Source organism: Hippocampus comes, unplaced genomic scaffold (genome assembly GCF_001891065.2).
Source record: "Hippocampus comes isolate QL1 unplaced genomic scaffold, H_comes_QL1_v1.1 scaffold109, whole genome shotgun sequence".
Taxonomy (NCBI): domain Eukaryota; kingdom Metazoa; phylum Chordata; class Actinopteri; order Syngnathiformes; family Syngnathidae; genus Hippocampus; species Hippocampus comes.
In genome coordinates, this window is record NW_017805274.1 from 987,467 (window position 1) to 1,009,389 (window position 21,923).

Sequence of the window (21,923 nt, forward strand, 5' to 3'; positions counted from 1 at the left end):
GGGTAACATTAACAAAACGTTTATTTTCACTTAACAGGAACTTTGAAACCCATTCACTCCAATCCTCACAATTATAATGCAAATCTGGCAGCGAATCGGGTTTTACAGTCTATTACAAGTTTGCTTTCAGTGGTAGTTATTTGATGTTCATTTAATATATGTCATTTGTTTATTAAAATATATCCATCGTCTTGTTTTTATTTTCTTTTAATTGCGGTTCGGATAATGAATGGATCGAGGTGATTGTCAAGCATTTGGGGAACCCTCCGTGGTGCAGAAACGCCCCTGCCATCGCGCACGGCTCTAATAGCGAGAATCGCCGGAGCGCCTGTGGGGGCGCTGCTCGCCCAGCCGGCGATGCGGTGCGGTGAGCGTTCATATTGGCGCCATTTTGGAGCCAGGAGGGGGGAAGAGCGCTGCAGAGGAGGACGGCGACCGCGCACAATTCCACACAAACAGGTAGCGAAACGCCACCATAATCGTCCGCATTTCACTCCAATAAATAAGTGCAGTGGAGGCACTGTGGCCGGACGCCAGGCAGGAGGAAAACCCAGGGTAGGTGGGCGAGACCTCGGCTGAGACGCCCCACTTTCCGTGGTTGTGAGCCGGAGCGCAGCCCGCCTGGCTTGGCTGCCGTGTCCGAACCTTCGCGCCTGTGGCTCGTCTGAGCGTGGTGGTCCTCAGTTTGAATAAATGTTAGACCGTCGTGTGCGAGTACCACCGAGTCTTCCGGGTGGTGAAACGGCGGCCGTCTTGTGGTGTTTTGGCGAGGAGGTAGCGGCTACCCGCGGGGGTGTTTTTGTTAGTGGCCGTCCGTCCGCCCTCTCTGTCATCACGGAGCTTGGCGCCGCTAGCCGCGTTAGCTCCTCGGCTAGCGACGGCAAGCTAGCTGGATTAGCTCCCCTAGGCTACTCGAATCCTCGCGTAAAAATGACGATGGTTATTTATTTACTTAACATGTATATGATATTGAATCTCTCGAATTATAAACTTCACCGCGGGTGAAATTGACTCTCACAACAGAGCCGGAGGCTAATGTATTCTACCTCTGCCATTATGGTACAGAATTGGGCGATGTTTATTTTTAGAAAGATTGCGACTTTATTCTTAAAACATTGACTTGTCACAGCAACATTTTTTTACACATCGTGTATGAATACTATAAAACCAATCAGCGAGGGCAAATAAAAACGACACAATTGAGGAGGATTTGCAAAACTCATGTCAATTTAATCTACATCGGAACAAAACAGGTTAAGATGTTTAAAATGCATGTAAGTACAATTATAGTGTAACGACGCTCCTTGAATTCGCCCAATTAAAACCGGCACCACGGAGGAGAAATTACAAAACAACTGTCAATTTAATCTACATCAGAAAAAACTAAAAGTTTATTATGTTGCATGTAAATCAGTTTTAGTCTAATGATGCTGCTGTAATTCGTGCAAAGTGAGACGTAGAATAACAGAAGAGGCTGAACGACAGACTGCCACGGACAGAGCGTCAAGACGTATTTTGACGGAGCGGCATAGAAACAAATAAATACTATTATAGAAATAATGAGATAACCAGTCATATAAGGTCCTGTATTGCATCCCATCCTAAATTCATGACAAACACAATCATTTCAAATTTCACATATTGTTTTGGGCACTTTTTAAACAATGCTTGCTGAAGCTTTAGTAGTTTACATTCATTCATATTCTTTGTATCTAACTGGCTACATAATTGACAAGTGTATTTTGGTGGTTTGTTAAGTGGAATACACTTACACAGCTTTAGCTACACCGTAAGGTGACCAAAGTGCTTTACAAAGCTTCAGATTCACTTCTTGACACGCACATTCATACATGACTGGCCGCCTGCTGCCATGCAAGGCCCCGCCAGGCCCACATTGAGCAAATTAGAGTTCAGTGCCTTGCCCAAGGACACTTCTGCAGCCAGCAGTCAGAGCCTTCGCTCACTGGACGACTCGCTCTCCCGACTGAACCACAGCCGCCCTGCTTGGTGATGAAATGCTGTCGCTGGTGATAACGCTATGGAATATCTTCTTATGTGGCTTCTTCCAAACTGCACTGGCCTGATTGCTGCATGAAGGTGGTGCTAGGCCAGTGGTGTTTTATTTGGTAAATGTTTGGCTGATAGCGAGCTGTCAATTTGAATCAACATCCCTTATTAAAACTTGTGCTGTCTTAATAAATATTTGCGCTTGTCACTCTTTGCTATTTTTTCTGTTATTGGTTTGTGTTTTCTTGCTGTGTTCCAATAATTTAGTCCATGTATCCAGTGAGTTTGTTTTGAAATGAAGCGTTTCTATCAGAGTGTCATTTTAATATTTTGGTTTGTCCCATAAATTCAGTCCCTTTAGTGTTCTGTTTTACGACCAGCCAGTCTGAGAACAGTGCTATAAATGGGAGAGGGCCGTAAATACGAGTTAGTGGAGTTACAATAGTGGCCTGGCAAGGCAAGAATATTGATGTCATTCCAAATAAAATTCAAATCTAATCTGATATAAACGTGGAGAAGTTGTTAATCCATATTACGTGTTAGTTGTCAGTGTTAATGTGAAATGTATCATCCATGTTCCAAAAAAATGTTTTGCCTGGCACAAAGGGTGTTTAGAAAAAGTTTAATCCAAATTGTGTATTAGTTACTCAGTGTAAACGGGCATTGCAAAGTAAATGTGTATGCCGGGGTCAGAAATTGTAAAAATAAAGCAAGTTGATCCCGGTTGCATATTGGTCAGTGGTGTAATTCCGACATGTGACAGTTCGTCCATCCGTCCAAGTTTCAACTAGATGTGATCCAGTTGGGTATTTGATATTTATGTTGGCTTGATGCCACTTTAGACAACTTTTAACGTTACCGCCGAAAACAGTCCACTAGCGCGAGTTGTACTGTGTTTGTTTATGGAATCCATGTCTTCAGTCAGGCATTCGCGCACCCCTTCCTGTTTTTTAATACCTGCCTCTGCCTCTGTTGTTGTGCGTTTGTGTTCAGGCAGTGAAGAGCTCCAGAGGATGGCTCACTCTAAAGCTCGAGCCACTGACGGGAAGGTCACCTACCCCCCGGGGGTGAAGGAGATCTCCGACAAGATCTCCAAAGAGGAGATGGTCCGCCGCCTCAAGGTGAGCCCTCTCGCCTTTTTCTCTTTTCGCTCATTTGACTCCATTACGACTCAGATCGTCATCTCCCTCCAGATGGTGGTGAAGACCTTCATGGACATGGACCAGGACTCCGAGGAGGAGAAGGAGCTCTACCTGAACCTGGCCCTGCACCTGGCTTCCGACTTCTTCCTCAAGCACCCCGACAAGGACGTACGTCTGCTGGTGGCGTGCTGCCTGGCCGACATTTTCCGCATCTACGCTCCCGAGGCGCCCTACACCTCCCCTGACAAGCTTAAGGTACCAGAGCATCCCGTTCGCGGGCTACCTTTCTGCTTCCTCCTCTTCATTTTTACTCTTTGTGCTCCCCGCAGGACATTTTCATGTTCATCACCAGGCAGCTAAAAGGTCTGGAGGACACAAAGAGCGCCCAGTTCAACAGATACTTCTACCTGCTGGAGGTGCGTGTTTAGCTTGTTGGCGTCACCTCTCAATTGTAGGAGACAAAATGAGCGCCGCCTTGTTAGAATGCAGTTTTCTGCGCAGAACATCGCCTGGGTCAAGTCGTACAACATCTGCTTCGAGCTGGAGGACAGCAATGAGATCTTCACTCAGCTGTACCGCACGCTCTTCCAGGTCATCAAGTAAGTCCTCACACCCATTCCCACCACCTTCCCATCCAGGCATCTTTTCATAGATTTAACCCCCCCCCCCTTGTTTCCATAGCAACGGCCACAACCAGAAGGTGCACATGCACATGGTGGACCTGATGAGCTCCATCATCTGCGAGGGTGACACCGTGTCCCAGGAGCTGCTGGACACGGTTCTCGTCAACCTGGTGCCAGCCCACAAGGTGTGTGCGTGTAGTGTTTCTATACACACACACACACACACACACACACACACACACACACACACTAAACTGGTGTTCCATGGGACTTTTTTTTAAAAATTTTTTTTTTCATACACTCTCGTTCAAAGAGCCCCCTTATAATTCATTCAATACTATGATTTCACTTTCACAATGGTAAAAGTGAGGACTTAATTTAATCAAACAGGCCTTTAAAAGGTCTCAAATGTGAGTAAAGTGGCCAGAATGATCTCAAATTTGATCAACCATGTCTGGAAAGAGGGTTTTAAATTGGATCAAAGTTGCCTGAAAGAGATCTTGAATTGGAGCAAAACAGTCTTAAGAAGGTCTTAAATTCGATCAAATAGGCCTCGTCTTACATTTGATCAAATTGGTTTTAAAATGTCTTACATTGAACCGGTCTTACAAAGGTCTTACGTTCAATCAATTGGCCTTCGAGAGGTCTTACATTTGATGGGGGAGCCTAATGATGGGGAAATTACCGAAACGGGATGTTCAATTTGACTTTTTATGTCTTTTTCTTTGCGCACAGAATTTGAACAAGCAAGCGTACGACCTGGCCAAAGCGCTGCTGAAGAGGACGGCTCAGGCCATTGAGCCTTACATCACCAACGTGAGACCAATTCAAATTCAGATTTTTATGTATTTTTTCGTGATGTCGATCCGTCGCCAACGCTTGCGCGTGGTTCAGTTCTTCAACCAGGTGCTGATGCTGGGCAAGACGTCGGTGAGCGACCTGTCGGAGCACGTGTTCGACTTGATCCTGGAGCTCTACAACATCGACAGCCACTTGCTGCTCTCGGTGCTGCCGCAGCTCGAGTTCAAGCTGAAGGTACAAGAAAACAAAAATGGCTTTATACACTCATTTGACTTGTTCGCAGCATTTCGGGATTGCTGTTAGCGAGAAAGCTACCAGTCAGCAAGTCTCCAGCAGAGTCTCGACGGTATCTGGCAGATGGCGAAAGCTTGTTAATCGTCTTAGTCTCCTAAAAATTACAGCTGCGATAACCCCCCCCCCCCCCCCCTTGCGAATTGCACTTCTCTTCCCTCTAGTTTCCATCACAATGAAGTACTTCTCCGTCTTTTTGCGCAGAGTAACGACAACGACGAGAGGCTGCAGGTGGTCAAGCTGCTGGCCAAGATGTTTGGCGCCAAGGACTCGGAGTTGGCGGCGCAGAATAAACCGCTGTGGCAGTGCTACTTGGGCAGGTAGGTACAGCAAGCCAATTCTATGTTTTTGTCCTGATGAATATGATGTGGTCTGACATGAACACCGTGTTGCCCTCTTGGGGAAGGTTCAACGACATCCACGTGCCCATCAGACTGGAGTGCGTCAAGTTTGCCAGTCATTGCCTCATGAACCACCCCGACCTGGCCAAAGACCTCACAGGTACCTGACGTCCAGTCTCCACTCCATCATGAATGGAACTATGTCAGACATACAAGCAGAAAAAAATAAATGTCAATGAAAATACCTGTGAAGTTATCACATTTTGACACCGTGCTCCACCTAGAAGCAAAATGGCTCTTACTTGGCTGCCTGCTTCCATTTATGGCTCTTTGGGTCGAATTCCCGAGATGTAACGATCATTCAATTATCAAGTTAATCGAGAAATATTTTGATCATTGATTACTCGTTTTGTAAAATTAAAAATTGACCAAATCCTTGGAAGGTGAGAATCCACAATGAATATTCTCAGATTTCTGTAGGCCTCTATGGAATCTGCGTTTCATTTGGAAAGCAACGATCACAACATTTCTCCCTATTTTCTGATGTTTTATGGACCAAATCAGCAACTGAATCATATGTTTGTGCATTTTATTTTATTTTTTTTCTGCACTGTCACTTTGAAATAACGTTCCTGTTGGCGCTGCCGGGAATTTGGATTCCTTCAAATTCCTACATTTTAGCCACAATACATTAGCTTGCCAAAATTGGAGGCTTTGGCTCACGTTTTTCTGCCTGTGGTTTCATTGTTACCAGAATTTTTAAGAGTGCGTTCGCACGACCCGGAGGAGGCCATTCGCCACGACGTCATTGTCTCCATCGTCACCGCAGCCAAGAAGGACCTCTCTCTGGTCAACGACGCCTTGCTCAACTTTGTCAAAGAGCGCACCTTGGACAAGAGGGTAAGGCATCGCTAGCTGAGTACCGACTGCGCCTTTTCAACAGATCTTGCACGTCCCAATTGTATTTGCCGCTCGCCCCCTTCTCAGTGGCGCGTACGTAAGGAGGCCATGATGGGCCTGGCATCCATCTACAGGAAGTACTCGCTGCAGGGCGAGGGCGGGAGGGAGGCGTCCAAGCAGATCTCGTGGATCAAAGACAAGCTGCTGCACATCTACTACCAGAACAGTATTGACGACAGGTGTGCGTTTGCGAGCGGGCGTCTATCAATCGCGTGCATCAGAGCGACCTTTACCTTTCTTGGCTGTCCCGCCGTGTTGTACAGGTTACTAGTGGAGCGCGTCTTTGCCCAGTACATGGTTCCTCACAACCTGGAGACAGCAGAGAGGATGAAGTGTCTCTACTACCTCTACGCCACCTTGGACACCAACGCTGTCAAGTGAGTCATGCTCAGCAGTCTTGAAGTCAGGAAAGCTACCCGAACGCCGTCTGGGAAAGTCCTTGTTTTAGGGTGTATGAACCCTGCCTTGATTCTCTCCTCGCAGAGCCCTGAATGAGATGTGGAAGTGTCAGAATTTGTTGAGGCACAACGTCAAAGACCTGCTGGACCTGGTTAAGAAACCCAAGGTAGCTGTCCAAAATCCTGCAATTTGGCGGTTGAGTCAAACATGTTTCCAGCGTGTTTATTTTTCTTCTAACAGTCGGAATCATCCAACAAGGCTGTTTTCGCGAAAGTCATGGTCATCACCAGTAAGGAACCGCTTTGTCCTCCTCACTGTGCCAGGAAACATTTTAGACAGCTCCAAACAATTCAAAAGACAAATTTCCATAATACGTCGCCTTTAACGTGTGTGTGTGTGTGTGTGTGTGTGTGTGTGTGTGTGTGTGTGTGTGTGTGTGTGTGTGTGTGTGTGTCTGTGTGTGTGTGTGTGTGTGTGTCTGTGTCTGTGTGTCAGAAAACCTTCCAGACCCAGGCAAGGCTCAGGACTTTGTCAAGAAGCTGGCTCAGGTCCTGGAGGATGACGAACGGATCCGAGACCAGCTGGAGACGCTGGTCAGCCCCTCGTGCTCCTGCAAGCAGGCTGAGGTGTGCGTGGTGAGTACTTCTTCACTCTATCACAGAAGTGCCTCTTTCTAACATTGTTCAATTTTCTCCTATGAAGTGTTTACATAATACTACAAGCAGTTTTGTTTTCTTTCCTTTCCTTTCCCTTCTTCAATGCAGAGAGACATCACAAAGAAGCTGGGCAGTCCCAAGCAGCCCAGCAATCCTTTTCTGGAGATGGTCAAGTTCCTCTTGGAGAGAATCGCTCCCGTCCACATCGACACCGAGTCCATCAGGTACCCGCCGAGAGACGTTTTTAAGCACAAGTTAGCGCAAAGGCTAATTCTGTGCTCTCGTCAGCGCTCTGATTAAACAGGTCAACAAATCCATTGAAGGGACGGCCGACGACGACGAGGAGGGCGTTCCCACAGACAGCGCCATCAGAGCCGGCCTGGAACTGCTCAAGGTATTAAAGCGGTTCTTCCTCGTTTTAGGAGTCGGAGCATGGCAGGAGATATCGCGACTTGGCGGGGCGGCTTTAATTTTCCGAAGCCACGCCCAGCGCGCCATTGTCATGTAACTAGTTAGCCTGATTTGAGATGGCCTTCTGGCGGCTCCCAGGTGTTGTCCTTCACTCACCCGGTGTCCTTCCACTCGGCTGAGACTTTTGAATCCCTGCTGGGCTGCCTGAAGATGGATGACGAGAAGGTGGCTGAGGCGGCGCTGCAGATCTTCAAGAACACGGGAAGCAAGATGGAGGAGAGCTACCCGCACATCAAGTCGTATGTGCCACGCTTGTTTTGATGCATCTGATGTATGTTTTGTTTTTGTTTTTTTTTTAAAGGGGATTTTTCTCATCGGAAATGTTCTTCATCCATTAAAATGACTCCCATTCTTAGTGATCCTTCACTCATCATTGTCTCCTCTGTTTCTTGCCGCCTTCTCTAGTGTCTTGTTGCCAGTCCTGCAGTCCAAAGCCAGGCGGGGCCCGCCTCGCCAGGCCAAGTACGCCATCCTCTGCATCAATGCCATGTTCACCAACAGAGACACACATTTTGCACAGATCTTTGAGGTCAGTCCATGTTCTGATTACGGTCGTTACACGGGGGGGCGGGGGGGACTTTACTTACCGTTTGTGTGTGCCTGTTGTGCATAGCCGCTGCACAAGGGTCTGGACCCGGCCAACCTGGAGCAGCTCATCACCCCTTTGACCACACTCGGTCACCTGGCCCAGCTGGCCCCGGAGCAGTTTGCCGCTCCCTTGAAGTCACTGGTGGCCAACTTCATCGTAAAGGATTTGCTCATGAACGACAGGGTAGGAGTCAAGGCGCCTTTTGGGAGGTTTGAAAAAGCATCATGAAAAAGTGTTTTCATGGTTTTCTGTGCAGATTCCGGGTAAGAAGACCACCAAACTTTGGGTTCCTGATGATGAAGTTTCTCCCGAGACCATGGCCAAGGTCAGCGCGAGTCCCTAAACATGGACGCTATGAAAATACCAAATAAAAACAAAGAACATCACATTTCTTGTCTTGCTGAAATTAGCTTTCACCTGCCCCATATAGTGCTGGCCCAATAGTGGGTGTGGCTCTTGTCATAATTACCACAAGGGGCGGGGTTAGGGCATTTTGACTAAGCAAAGTGGCTTCTGCTTGTGGAAGTGGAACCTAGAGTGGGGGAAGTCAGAAATGACTCCAGATACACAAACAATAAAAAAATAACTTTTCGGTAATACGCCTGCTTTCAAAGTTATTTTCGTCATGACTCCATTGATGATGTGAATGGTGTTCTGTTTCAGATCCAGGGCATCAAGCTGATGGTCCGCTGGTTGCTGGGCGTGAAGAACAACCAGAGCAAGTCGGGCAACTCCACGTTGCGCATGTTGACGGCCATCTTGCACAGCGACGGAGATCTCACCGAGCAAGGAAAGATGGGGTACATGCGCCTTGTTGACGTTTTAGGCTGACATCTGCATTGAGTTGGTTTCGAATAGATCCACCGCCCCTTCCCCCTGCATCCAACTTTATGCGTGTCGTCGACATCATTCTCAGCAAACCCGACATGTCGAGGCTCCGCCTGGCCGCCGCCTGCGCCCTGCTGAAGCTGGCTCAGGAGCCATGTTACCACGAGATCATCACGCTGGAGCAGTACCAGCTGTGCGCGCTCGTCATTAACGTACGTCGACTCGTTTTTACAAAATCGGCGTCCCTTTCCTCTTTCCCGTTTGTCTTATCGACAGTCGTTTTGCGTCTTTTAGGACGAGTGCTATCAGGTGCGTCAGGGTTTCTCGCAAAAGCTGCACCAGGGCCTGTCCCGCCTGCGTCTGCCTCTGGAGTACATGGCCGTCTTCGCCCTGTGTGCCAAGGACCCCGTCAAGGAGCGGCGGGCACACGCGCGCCAGTGCCTGGGCAAGAACGTCAACATACGGCGCGAGTACCTCAAGCAGCACGCCGCCATCAGCGGTAACCACCAAGCGCGACCGGTTGATTCGTATTTTATATTCGGATTGAATGTGAACGTTTGGATGCTTTGTGATAAAACAGACAAACTGTTCTCGCTGCTGCCGGAGTACGTGGTGCCGTACGCCATCCACCTGCTGGCTCATGACCCGGACTACGTCAAAGTGCAGGACATTGAACAGCTCAAAGACATCAAAGAGTGAGTCCGATTGTTCAGGGAGACTCATATTTTTCAAGTTCCTGCATGTGCCTAGAAGTCGTAAAAATGTCCATCTATGATAATTCTATCTCCGCATTTCCCGGCCAGGGCGCTGTGGTTTGTGCTGGAGATCATTATGGCCAAGAACGAGAACAACAGCCACGCCTTCATCAGGAAGATGGTGGAGAATATTAAGCAGACGAAGGACGCTCAGTCGCCCGCCGACTCCAAAACCAATGAGGTAGACGTTGCCGCATCTTTGGCCCCACTTCCTGTCTATAGCTGAGCATATTCCCAACAATTTCCCTCGGCAGAAACTGTACACGGTGTGCGACGTGGCCATGCACATCATCATGTCCAAGAGCACCACCTACAGCCTGGAGTCACCCAAAGACCCCGTCCTGCCCACCACCTTATTCACCAAGCCTGATAAGGTTGCTACCGCCACAAAAACATCTCAGTCCACCAAGCAATTAGCAAGAGTCCAGTAATATGTGTTGCATTAATGTAACCATTTTTGCTGAATTTGGTCAATTCAAATGTGTATTTACATAACAATGACAGTGGAGATTGAATCCTTTTTTTTTTTCTTATGTAAACGCACGTCTCGTTTCAGAATTTTAGCAACACAAAAAATTATCTTCCAGCAGAGATGAAGTTGTTCTTCACACCAGGAAAGGTTGGTGTGTCTTTTGTTGTTGTTGTTGTTGCTGTTGTTGTTGTTCTCACGTATCATTCCATTCAGCCCAAGTCCGCCAACGTCCTGGGTGCCGTCAACAAACCGCTGTCATCGGCCGGCAAGCAGATTCAAAGCAAAGCGTCCCGCATGGAGACAGCTAGCAACGACGACTCCTCGTCCAATCCCAGCTCGCCACAGCGCGGCAAGACCAGGTAGAGGCCGGGCCTCCCGCGCTTAAGTCGTTGCGTGGAAATTAAATGAGTCATTCTAATTTGTGATATTTTTTTTGTCCTCTCAGGCACGACAGCACTGAAATGGACCACAGCGAAAACGAGGACTTCAGCAGAAAGCGAGCAGACAGCACTGACAAGGTGGCACCATCATATACCACACCTTTTTTTGGGGGTGGGGGTCAGTCTAAGAGAGAACAAAATGACCACAACGGTTGCAACAACACCGGCTGGAACCTGCAATCTGGGGATAAACTAAAAGGGGGAAAAAAGTGTAAAAAGCAACAATTCAATACACCTGTCTTGTACCAGGAGATAAACGACTCGTAAAATGGGAGCAGAAAGAAATAAAAGGATGCCTGTTAGTTTTTGTCCAACTTTTGGTGTACTCGCAGGAGAGCGAGAAGCCTCGTGGTCGCAAGCGCGGCTTGACGGCCGGCGACGACAGCGACATGAAACCCAAACGCGGCCGCAAGAAAGCCCCGGCCGTCAGCGCCGCAATGGAGTCCGAGGACCAGTGGGGGGACGAGGACAACGGGCCCGAGGACGAGCAAAACAGTCCGCCCAAGAAGGGACGCAGGGGGCGGCCCCCCAAGGCGGCCACGCCGGCTAATCAGGACACTGCTCCTGCCAAAGGGAAGAGGGGGCGAAAGAAGGCGGCGCCGCCTCCGGAGGATGAGGACGACGAAGAAGACGAGGAGAGGCCAGACGAGGAGGTGGAGGACAATGAGGAAGATGACGACGCGGGAGCTGAAAACGTGGAAGTCAAGACCAGAGCGGGACGACAGGCCAGGACGCCCCGACGGTCGCAAAGGTGACGCAACGCCAACAAACACTTCAGCGCTTACCACTGGTCAAAACATTTGTATCTCAAATTACTGTGCCCCATTGAAATGATTGGAAATGACATGAATCTGTTCCAGACCCTAAGCAAACCTTTTCATTTAATTGAAAAAAAAAAATACTTCACAGTATTGTGTATTATAAAACATAGTGATGACATAATTAAATAGAATAAAAGGAATTGAGCTACCGAATTTTCTGAAGAAAATGTCACTTTTCTATAAGAAAAACAATTCGTCAATTCAGCAAGAAACATGAAGTAGACCTTTCATTTGCTTGAGTGGGTCCACACCATGGTGATGTGGTTGTGTATGAGATTGTTTGCGACACGTTGATAGACATTTCTGTTATGTTTGTCTGTTGTATGCGCTTATCACCAGTTCCGATGTGTCCGAGTCGACGCCGCAAAAAAGGAGAGGACGGCCGCCCAAGTCGGCTCAACCTACCGCCAAGAAACCAACGTAAGCCAACACTTTGGGCATCTTTATATCTTAAAGGGCTGGGGAGGAAAAAATGAATCTAATAATTCCGTTGCCAAAAAGGCAAAACAAAATCTCAGCTCGCGTGCACTTTTTCAAAAAAATATATATATAATTATGGGAATTTTTTTGTTTATTTGTTTCAGGCGCGGAGGACGGTCGAGGGCAGCGGCCACCAAAGACGACTCTGAAGATGAGGAAGACGAGGAGGACGAGGAAGAGCAGCAGCAGGAGGAGGAGTCTACACCTAAGGTATGCAAAAATACCACTCCACATCCTCACTGCTAGGAAAGGACGGTACAGTACCACTTGGCTCTTCCTGGACCAGCATTAAAATACAGTTGCGCAGGAGGCCTAAGAGTTTATGCACTCCTGGGATATGCTAAAATACTTCTTAAGACTCTTAAAAAATACTCCCCAAAAGTTAGCTAAATACTCTTAAATATACAATATACTTTCTAAAACTAACCTAAATACATTTAAATCTGATGAAATACTTCTAAAATGCAACCCAGATACCTGTTAAATATACTAAAGTACCCCCTAAAAGTTACCTAGGCTTAAAGGTATTAAATAGTCCTTAAGTTAACTAAATACTCTTAAATCTACTAGAATATTCCTCAAAGAGTTATCTATTCCTGAATCTATGAAATACTTCCAAAAAATAACCTTTTAAAACTAACCTTGTAAAAAAAGTTGCAATTTAAAAAAAAAAAAAATTTTTTTTTAAAGTAGAATCCAAATACATTTGGATTCTTACTTTTTGGAAATTACAGAAACTCTAAAATATGAATATAGGACAAACACAACCGTAGCTAAATAATGCTTCAAAATGTATTCCACAAAAAATGCAATACACACTGTACCTGAATAAATGATAAATTGTAAATTTCTTTTACTTCAAAGTTAAATACGACTGAACCTTACATAAAAAAATGTACTGTGCTAGTTTAAAAAAAAACAAAAAAAGTTGAGGCCACTTTGACATTATGGTCAGTTTATAGATTAAATTCAGTGATTTCTTCACACACACCACTAGAGGGAGCCCACGTACCACACTTGGGAGAATCAATGCTCAAGGTACACTTCAAAGGGACAACGTGTTAAAAGGCCATCTAGTGGTGACCTAGTAGAATGCAACGACCTCAACTCAAAGTGCGTTTTGAAACACACTCACTACGGTGCCTCAGGGACTTTATGAGAATTTCTCAAGCCTACCACCAATTTCTTCGGCTGAGGTGCAAGCAAAATGTCATCCCAAATGACTGCTCGTACTCCCTCACATTACGAAGTAAGTGCATTGCATTTGTTACACTTGCTCTTGTCATGATGTTGTGAAACTAAGTTCGCTTAAGTTTGTCTCCTTTGATTATCCGTAGCAGAAAAATGGCGGCGAAACATGTCAGCCTCCTGTCTGATGAAGCGCGACCTATGTAATGTAATTAACGTTTACTAAACTTTTAGATTAATTTAACAAATGTACGTTGTGATAGAACGTTTTTTTTTTTGTTTTGTTTTTTTGCATGTTAATGAATTTATAATTGAACATTGAAAAATCAAAAATGTATACACACTGTCCCTTTACGACATATCTAGTTTGTTCGCGCCATATTTCCACGGTTTCTGACACGTTTCCGAGGCCTAACGGGCTGTTTTTTCCATTCAGGGTCGCAAGAAGGCGGCAGGACGAAGAAGATGAACCGGCGTGCGCGACCGAGAGCCAAGTAATGAAATCTGAAGTATGGACAAACCACATGAACCTTTTCCACTTTTCATACACGGTTCGCCGCCACTGTTACACCGGCCCACACGGGCACACTACTAGGTCCTACATGCCGCTTCCTAATACCTGTGTTCCTGCCGCCGTGTTAATGTTGGCCACGCGTGTTAGCTAGACGTTCACATTTAACAGAGGGGGAAAAAAAGAAAGGAAAAAAACGTGTTTGTAAATAGTTTTTTTTTTTTTTTGTGCATTTCATATGTTCATGTTTGTCGTGTTGGATGCTGACTGCAGGGGGCGCTCACCTTGTTATTGTTATAATTATTATTATTATTGTTATTAAAAAAGGAAAAACAAGTGTTCCTCCCATCATCGCCCTTCCTCCTCCTAAGAAATTATTTACCCGTTTTTGTGCTGTCCCCTTTTAAACATGACTTTTTGTTTACAGCCTGTACATTGATAAGACCTTTTTTTACCGTGGATTAAAAAACTGTACAAAAGATGACTTCAGTGTTACTGTTTTTTTTTTGAAGTGTTGTATTTTGTGACAGAGTTGTCTGGAAAACATTTTGATTCACTTTTGATAAATTGTATAATTTCTATTGCTATTTTATATCTATTGCTCTATATACGTGTGTATATATAGTTGGTTTATTAATTATTTTAAATGTATTCTTGAAGAACAGCCTCCTACAATTGGTTAAGGCCCAAAACGCAATTAACCTATGCCATGATATAAAATTTGATGCAGGTTTGTCGTGCCTTGGTGAAGCTCTGCAATTTCAATTCTTTTTTTAGTCAGCCATTTGCCCTGTGTGTAAAGCAGTCATAAATTGTTAATGTTCATTTATTGCCATTGGGTAAACACGCACAAATAGCTCTCATCTGCGCTAGTGCGTGTGTGTTTTATGGCCAGGAAGAGGCTGCCGTTACTTGGCAACGAAAACGATGTTGGGGAGTGTGACCATCACCCCAGCTCTTTGCCACTACTTGCCACCAATCATCCCTAAATGGCAAATTTGTAAATTTGCTCATGGATGACTGATGCTCATAATGACACCCTTCCCCTTACACCACCTGCGTCACACCAAACATGGGACATGAAATATGTCTTTTGTTTTTTTATGCTAAATCTATGGAGAATTTATGGCCTCGTACATATAACCACAGTCCATTTTGGTCCGGGTTTGTACCAATGTGCAGGTTCATTTTGAGTGGAAGAGGTCTTTACTCTGGTCTTGAGCAGTAACAAATGCAGGCCTCAGTTGCTACCAATCGGCTCATGTGCTGATCTAAATTAGGATTGTTGATCCTCGGTGGAGGTCTGCAGCCTCTTTTTAGTCAACCATTCAGTTCGCACATAAAGCAGTAACAAAGCTGCCCCCACTCACCACCAATAGCATCAAAGTAAATTGTGCTTATGGTGGACAACAACCCCCCACCTCCCTTGAGGCCTACTGCCACCTGTGTCACACCAAACATGGACATGAAGTAAATGTTTATTTAAAAATTACCATTAGAAGCAAGCCTCTTTTTCTTGTTTTAGTTTTGTCTGAAAGCATACTTTTAAAGTGTGTGTTTGTTGATGGCCATAAAAAGGCCACCAATCAGCGGGAATTTGATCAATGCAAATGTGCTCATGGACTCTCTCGCCACCTGTGTCACACCAAGCATTAGAATAATGCAGTAATAATAATAAATAATAACAAAAAGCTTCACCAGGCACTTCCTGCGCTGCTGGACATTTTCCCTCCTCGTCAGCTGCTCTGCAAATGATTGACCGACGGAGCGGGGCCCCTCCACCCGGCCTCCTCCACCTCCACACCTGGAGGGGCTCAAACGTCAAAGCTTCCCCGGGAATGGCGCACCGCAGTTCGGCCCCGAGAGTCCTCGCCCGTCGCTGGGTGCTGCTGGCCGCATGGCTCACCGCTTGCCCGGCGTGCGCCTCCGCCAAGTCCGGCGCGGGCATTCGGACGTGGGCGCGCTTCAATAAGCTCCCTTACCCGGGCGACAAGGCCTTTCTGCACGGCACCTTCCCGCCGGGCTTCATGTGGGCGGTTGGCACCGCCGCCTACCAAGTGGAGGGCGCCTTCGATAAGGACGGCAAGGGTCCGTCCATTTGGGACACGTTCACGCGGGACGGCAACCGCATGGCGACGGGGGACGTGGGCAGCGACAGTTACCACAACGCCGCGGCCGACGTGCGCGCTATCCGCCAGCTGGGCGTCAGCCACTACCGCTTCTCGCTGTCGTGGCCGCGTATCTTCCCCAACGGAACGCGCGGTAGCCTCAACGAAGCGGGCGTGCGCTACTACCGCGGACTGTTGGCCCGGCTCAAGGAGGCCCGCGTGGAGCCGGTGGTAACCCTTTACCACTGGGACCTGCCCGACGCGCTGCAGCAGCGACTGGGCGGGTGGACCAACCCGGATATGGTGGAGGTGTTCCGAGACTACGCTGACTACTGCTTCCGGGCGTTCGGCGACGACGTCCGCTGGTGGATCACGATCGACAACCCGTTCGTGGTGGCTCGACACGGCTACGGCACCGGGGTGGTTGCCCCGGGCGTCAAGGGCGACCCCGACCTGCCCTTTCGGGTGGGCCACGTGCTTCTCAAGGTCAGACGTCACACTTTTGATTTTGTTACGATGATTTTATATGATTTATAGCGACTAATTTGTAATGGGACGAACGAAATAGTTGAAATCGACCTAATTATATACATTTGCAGTTTTGAGTTGAAGACCTGGTGTGAAACTAACCTTTATTTGAAACACTACCTCGTTGCTGAATCTCTACGTTTAGATCCTAAATTGGTCCATTAACTCAGTCTTTAATTCCGACTTTGAAACTCGTACCATGGTTTGAAAGTTGAAACTGGAAACTGGTTTTGAAACCGTAAACCAATCAAAACCTAATTTGAAACCTTTACCATTCTTTTGAAACCCCAACCCAGTTTGACAACTTTAATTTTTAAACCGTAATCTATGTTGAAGCACTAATTTGAACCCAAACCCAGTCTTTTACCCCTCTTTTAAAAACATTAAACCTTGCCGTTGTTTGAAACCCTCACCTTGTCTTGACATTTTAACACCGGCTCAAAACCATCATTTGGAATCCTGAGTAATAAAACCACAATCTTGAAACCCTAATTCAGGCTTCAAACAGTGATTTGATAGGAGAGCGCTTTTTAAAAGCCGAAGAGACTCTAACCCAGTCCTAAAACCCTCATTTTAAAACCTGAAACTTGTTTGAAACTCAAACCCAGTCTTAAAACCCTGTCTTGATACCATAATTCAAACTTGAGACCCTACCCAGTCTTCCAGCCTTACTTTAAAACCCTAACATTGTGTGTCGTGGAGGCTCACGCAGCAGCGTGGCACACGTACGACCGCAACTACCGACGGCGGCAAGGTGGCCGCGTGTCCATGGCGCTGGCGTCTCACTGGGTGCGTCCAAGGCGGATGCGCGCGGAGAGCCTGCGAGAGTGCCAGTGCTCACTGGAGCACGTGCTGGGCTGGTTCGCCGGGCCGCTGTTCGGCGACGGCGACTACCCGGCCTGCATGAAGGCCCGCCTGGGCGCCAGGTTGCCGGCCCTGGGCGACGAGGAGCGCCGACACCTCCGGGGCACGGCCGACTTCTTCGCGCTGTCTCACGGCGCCACCCTCAGCTTCCAGCTTGTCAACGACAGCCTCAAGTTCGGCCAGCAGGAGGAATTAGACCTGCGAATGCTCCTCTACTGGGTCAGCGCCGAGTACAACTGGCCCGACATCTTCGTGGTGCAGAGCGGATGGTAACAGATAAGACGGAGCTATAGATAAGGGCAAAAATTAAAGTAACGTCACGTGTTCCACATGTGTGTTCAGGTTCGTGTCAAGCAGCACCAAGACTCAGGACCCCAAGCACATGTACTACTTGAAGAGGTTCATCGCGGAGGCTCTCAAATGTGAGTGACGGCGCGCGCCGCGTCTTGCGTGTCTCATCATCACACATATGTGGCGGGTGGCGCGCGCAGCCATCGCCGTGGACGGCGTGAAGGTGGTGGGCTACACGGCGTGGTCGCTGATGGACGGCTTCGAGTGGCACCGCGAGTGCGGCATCAGGCGGGGACTTTACTACGTCGACTTCAACACCCCCGACATGAAGCGAGAGCCCAAGACGTCGGCCACCTTCTACAAGTAAGTGTGTGTGTGTGCGTGTGTGTCAGAGCTTGACACGGCAGATGCGCTGAGTCATCATCATTTCTTTTGGTCAGCACTACATCTCATTAAACATTCACATTCTCGTTCATGACCTTCTTCAGTTTTGTGTCATGTGTGTCGCGTTTGTCGACTAAGTCACGTCTCTTGTATTGTTCTCGTTAGCATTGATGTTAGTCAATTGCCAATAGAAACGTGATCCAGAGAAACGGGTTTCCGGAGCTTCCGGAGAACCGACCTGCTCAAGGAGTTTTCCCGTGTGACTTTGCTTGGGGGGTCTCCGCCAATTCCATCCAGGTCAGTGAGGCACTCAAAGGTTCATCATTTCCTGAATCAGCGTTGAACATTAACTTTTGTTAGTTGTATTTGGCAGGGCAGACGAGTTTTGTTTTTGTTGCGAAACACGTCGTTTTCTGACAGTCTTTTTTTTTGTTTTTACTTCAATTATACTCTGTTTTATGAGAAACACACCTATTTGCTCTTTTTATGCTCAAGTCAAAGCTCTGTGTAATATGAAAGTAGTGCTTTGGCGCCATCTTGGTCCAGTCGTTACCACTGCCTAGTAGAAAAATTGCTTGGCCACCATCTTTAGCATCTATAGGCAGTTATACAGGTACATCATCTTGATCCAGCCGTTACCACTGCCTAGTAGAGAAATTGTTGGCCGCCATCTTTAGCATCTATAGGCAGTTATACAGGTACACCTTTTTAAGGGTTGATTTTCAGAATGTGCCACAGGGCTCCATCCCCATCCCCTGCAATTTGTGCGTACGTGTTCTTCCTGCATTTATGGGACAGGTGGAAAGCTCTCCCAGTCAGTTTGCGGACCCCAATGTGTACGTGTGGAACATGGACAATGGTGAGCTGACCCGACTGGAAGGCCAAGTGGCGCCACCTACACACCGCAACGCGCACTGCGCCGACTACGTTAGCATCAGACAGCAGGTGATGCGCAGCTGTGTACTCTATAACAAGAAGCTTTAGCGCCCATTGACGTCAAAAGCGATTGGTTCACTTCTCTTGTCCCATGTAAATCCGCTTCAATTCCAAGCGCCGACTCTCAGTTGCAAATACGCATCGGTGTTGCGCGCCAGCGCCATCTACGACAACCTTACATGTGTGACGTAACATTTACTGCTTGTTAACTGCTCGTTGTATCAGGTGGATGAAATCCAGGCAGTGGGTGTGAGCCACTTCCACTTCTCCCTCAACTGGTCTGCGCTGGTGCCGGCGGGCGACGTCGCGCGGCCCAACGCCACCCTCCTGGGTTACTACCGCTGCTTCAGCCACCAGCTGCTGCGCGCCAACGTCACGCCCGTGGTCACCCTGTGGCACCACACGCGCCAAGGCAGCAGTCTACCGGCGCCCCTCGACAGCCCCAACCGGTGGCTCAATAGGTACCCGACGAGTTCCCGTGATGCAGCACTGTTGGAAGAGATGTGAAGGTCTGCGGTTCAATCGCGGATTTCAGCACATGACATCAGATCAAGGATGTTCGTTGATTGTCGTGTTCCGCTCAGGGAGACGCCGGACTTTTTTGCCGACTACGCGCGCTTGTGCTTCCGTGAGTTGGGCGAGCACGTGAAGATGTGGATCACGCTCAACGAGCCCAACGACGAGATGGTGAGCTACCAGGAAGCTCATCAGATGCTGCGAGCCCACGCGCTCGCCTGGCGCGCCTACGACCGAGAATTCAGGCCCTCTCAGGGTGGTCAGGTCAGTGCCCCGTCCGGGCCCGCCCAGGCACGTAACGTTCCAGTCTTCACATGCGTGTTGTTGTCAGGTGTCTCTTGCCCTGCACATGGACTGGGTGGAACCAGCCTTCTCCTTCAGCCGCGAGGACGTGGAGCCTGCCAAGAGGGTTCTCGACTTCCGGGTGGGATGGTTTGCCGAGCCGATCTTTGGAAGCGGAGATTATCCTCTGGGAATGAGGAGCTGGCTGCGACAACTCAACTCACTCGAGTACACGTTCAATGCAAATCGGCCTACACTGCGAAGAGAAGGGTGTGATGGGCATGTTTATGATGAGGCGACACACCAAAAGAATTTTGAGAAGCGATGCTTGAAAAGACACATGAAGTCCGCCGTGCCATTTGAGGCTCACTTTCAAGGACAAACTTGAGATTTTGCTACCAAGTTTGAATCTTGCATTGTCGACGGACAGACAACGCAAAGACTGAGTTTGGTGTTTGGTTCGGTTGCAGACTTCCGGTGTTCAACAAAGACGATCGTCAGCTGGTGAAGGGCACGTACGACTTCTTTGCCATCAGTCACTTCAGCACTGAACTGGTGACGCACGCCAAGGAGGACCCGTAAGGGCAAACGCGCCGCCGTTTGACCGGCATGCCGCCGCCCGCCACGTGATGCCCGTCTGCTGCGTCCGCAGGTACACGTACATGTCCGAGCTGGAGGTACAGCACATGGTCGACACCACGTGGATCAAGTCGCCCCGGCCCGTGGTACCGTGGGGCCTGAGGAAGGCGCTCAACTGGGTGAGGCGACCCCTCTTTGACCCCACCTTGGTCTTTAATTGAACGTTTACATGATTGATGCATTAGAGTCAAACTTTTTGCCTGATCCTGAATGAAATTGCAGGTCAAGGAGCACTACCCACGCGTGCCCGTCTACGTGATGGCCAACGGCGTGCAGGAGGACCCGGCCCGCTTCAAGGATAGCCTGAGGGTCTTCTACGTGTACAACTACATCAACGAGGCACTCAAAGGTGACGTCACCACCCGTCTAATGATTACACTGGACTGAGGTCGCTGGCCGCCGATGCAAACATAAACACGTTGACGTCAGAGTCGTTGAACTCTGGTCGGCCGCACTCAACCTGAGCGTGTGAGCCACGGGGGTATCTTCATTTCTCCAGTTTGACGACACGAAAGGGAGTTTTTCCGCCATAATTAGGTCTTTACATTACATGGGAGCTAAATTGAGTTATATGGAATTTTTTTGCATTTTGTTGGTAAATTTTAGTCTTACTGTGGTAAAATAAATTGCTGCCTTACATGAAGTCATTCACAATCAGCCCACGTTAAAAAAAAAAAATGGACCTTTGACATCCATAGCTGTCAAAGTACGTTAAATGATACTTGACTATCGTGTGCGGTACATCTTTAAGATTGTTTGTGGGATATTTGGCTCATTAATTGTGCATCCGTTACGAATATTTGACGATAAATATGGACTGATTTTGCCGGCAGCGTTCACCCTGGACGGTGTGAATCTGAAGGGCTACTTCGCGTATGCCCTGAGCGACCAGCGCGACCCGGGCTTCGGCCTGTACGGCCACGTGCACGAGGAGGCGGTGGTGAAGGCATCGCTGGCCAATTATCGTAACATCATCCGCCACAACGGCTTCCCTGTGCAGGGGGCGCCCGCCCAGCGGTGCCCCCTCGCCGCCCGGCCCTGCCCGGGCTGTCAGGCTCTGGCCAAACGGCCCGTGGTGGGCTTCCTGACGCTGCTGGGCTCAGCCACGCTTATCACGCTGGCTCTTGTTGTCTACTACGCCTCCAGGAGGCACAAAGATGCTTACTGATGACTGACCGTCTAACGTGTGTTTTGCATTTAGTAGCTTCTAGAAGCACTTTTTTTCGTGACCAAAAGTTTATTGCAGTAATGTTCTTGTGTTCTCATGCACTTTTTTTTTTTTTTTTTTTAGGGTTAAGCCCGTTTCCACCGAGCACTACACTTTGATAGTCTCTCTTCAGTGTTTCAAAAGTTACCCAAGGTACCAAAGTAAATCATATGTACCAAATTTTTGGTAGCCTATAGTTGGGGGTCACTCACCTCCGGTTACGTGAACAAGAGCTGAAAAATACCGTCGAGTACTGAAATAATTGATGACCAATTTGCACCACTTTACAGTACCCCAAAAAGCAGCAAACAAAATCCAAGAAAGAAAAAAAAAGTATGAATTAATTTTCAAGATAAAACATTTTTTGGGGGAAGTGAAGACGAATGAAGTGAC

The 21,923-nt window shown here is 47.9% G+C and overlaps 2 protein-coding genes across 4 annotated transcripts; both read left to right on the forward strand.

The window, feature by feature from the left end:
• The first annotated feature begins 335 nt into the window (after positions 1–335).
• Positions 336–14,259, forward strand: pds5b (PDS5 cohesin associated factor B). 2 transcript variants are annotated; one of them, XM_019869512.1, is made up of 35 exons: positions 336–459; positions 3,001–3,128; positions 3,201–3,404; positions 3,479–3,565; positions 3,651–3,748; positions 3,831–3,957; positions 4,508–4,588; positions 4,667–4,807; positions 5,069–5,184; positions 5,271–5,365; positions 5,960–6,105; positions 6,193–6,344; positions 6,429–6,542; positions 6,649–6,730; positions 6,805–6,853; positions 7,060–7,199; positions 7,329–7,444; positions 7,509–7,614; positions 7,770–7,930; positions 8,097–8,220; positions 8,305–8,463; positions 8,537–8,605; positions 8,944–9,080; positions 9,197–9,320; positions 9,403–9,607; positions 9,689–9,803; positions 9,912–10,044; positions 10,118–10,237; positions 10,420–10,482; positions 10,549–10,694; positions 10,781–10,853; positions 11,108–11,526; positions 11,936–12,016; positions 12,181–12,286; positions 13,701–14,259. In XM_019869512.1, exons 2-35 carry the CDS (start codon positions 3,021–3,023, stop codon positions 13,731–13,733), a joined length of 4,230 nt encoding a protein of 1,409 aa, XP_019725071.1. In that variant the 5' UTR covers positions 336–459; positions 3,001–3,020; the 3' UTR covers positions 13,734–14,259. The 2 variants fall into 2 exon arrangements, with proteins under 2 accessions (XP_019725071.1, XP_019725072.1); XM_019869513.1 differs by having other exon boundaries at positions 10,790–10,853.
• Positions 14,260–15,273: 1,014 nt separating this feature from the next.
• Positions 15,274–21,904, forward strand: kl (klotho). 2 transcript variants are annotated; one of them, XM_019869518.1, is made up of 13 exons: positions 15,274–16,369; positions 17,114–17,544; positions 17,618–17,697; positions 17,767–17,929; positions 18,142–18,247; positions 18,749–18,895; positions 19,112–19,347; positions 19,471–19,666; positions 19,734–19,912; positions 20,155–20,262; positions 20,337–20,442; positions 20,546–20,672; positions 21,157–21,904. In XM_019869518.1, the coding sequence occupies exons 1-13, from the start codon at positions 15,527–15,529 to the stop codon at positions 21,489–21,491; spliced, it is 3,057 nt and encodes a 1,018-aa protein (XP_019725077.1). In that variant the 5' UTR covers positions 15,274–15,526; the 3' UTR covers positions 21,492–21,904. The 2 variants fall into 2 exon arrangements, with proteins under 2 accessions (XP_019725077.1, XP_019725079.1); XM_019869520.1 differs by having other exon boundaries at positions 19,471–19,573.
• Positions 21,905–21,923: the final 19 nt, after the last annotated feature.

What these genes read in the sequence shown, in the direction of transcription:
- pds5b (XM_019869512.1), top strand. Translation starts at nt 3,021, where the DNA reads ATGGCTCACTCTAAAGCTCGAGCCACTGACGGGAAGGTCACCTACCCC. An exon ending in TTGAGCCTTACATCACCAAC is followed by an intron (nt 4,589 to 4,666) that starts GTGAGACCAATT and finishes CGCGTGGTTCAG; the next exon opens with TTCTTCAACCAGGTGCTGAT. An exon ending in CCTACCGCCAAGAAACCAAC is followed by an intron (nt 12,017 to 12,180) that starts GTAAGCCAACAC and finishes TATTTGTTTCAG; the next exon opens with GCGCGGAGGACGGTCGAGGG.
- kl (XM_019869518.1), top strand. Translation starts at nt 15,527, where the DNA reads ATGATTGACCGACGGAGCGGGGCCCCTCCACCCGGCCTCCTCCACCTC. An exon ending in ACGTTAGCATCAGACAGCAG is followed by an intron (nt 18,896 to 19,111) that starts GTGATGCGCAGC and finishes TCGTTGTATCAG; the next exon opens with GTGGATGAAATCCAGGCAGT. An exon ending in CCCAACCGGTGGCTCAATAG is followed by an intron (nt 19,348 to 19,470) that starts GTACCCGACGAG and finishes TGTTCCGCTCAG; the next exon opens with GGAGACGCCGGACTTTTTTG.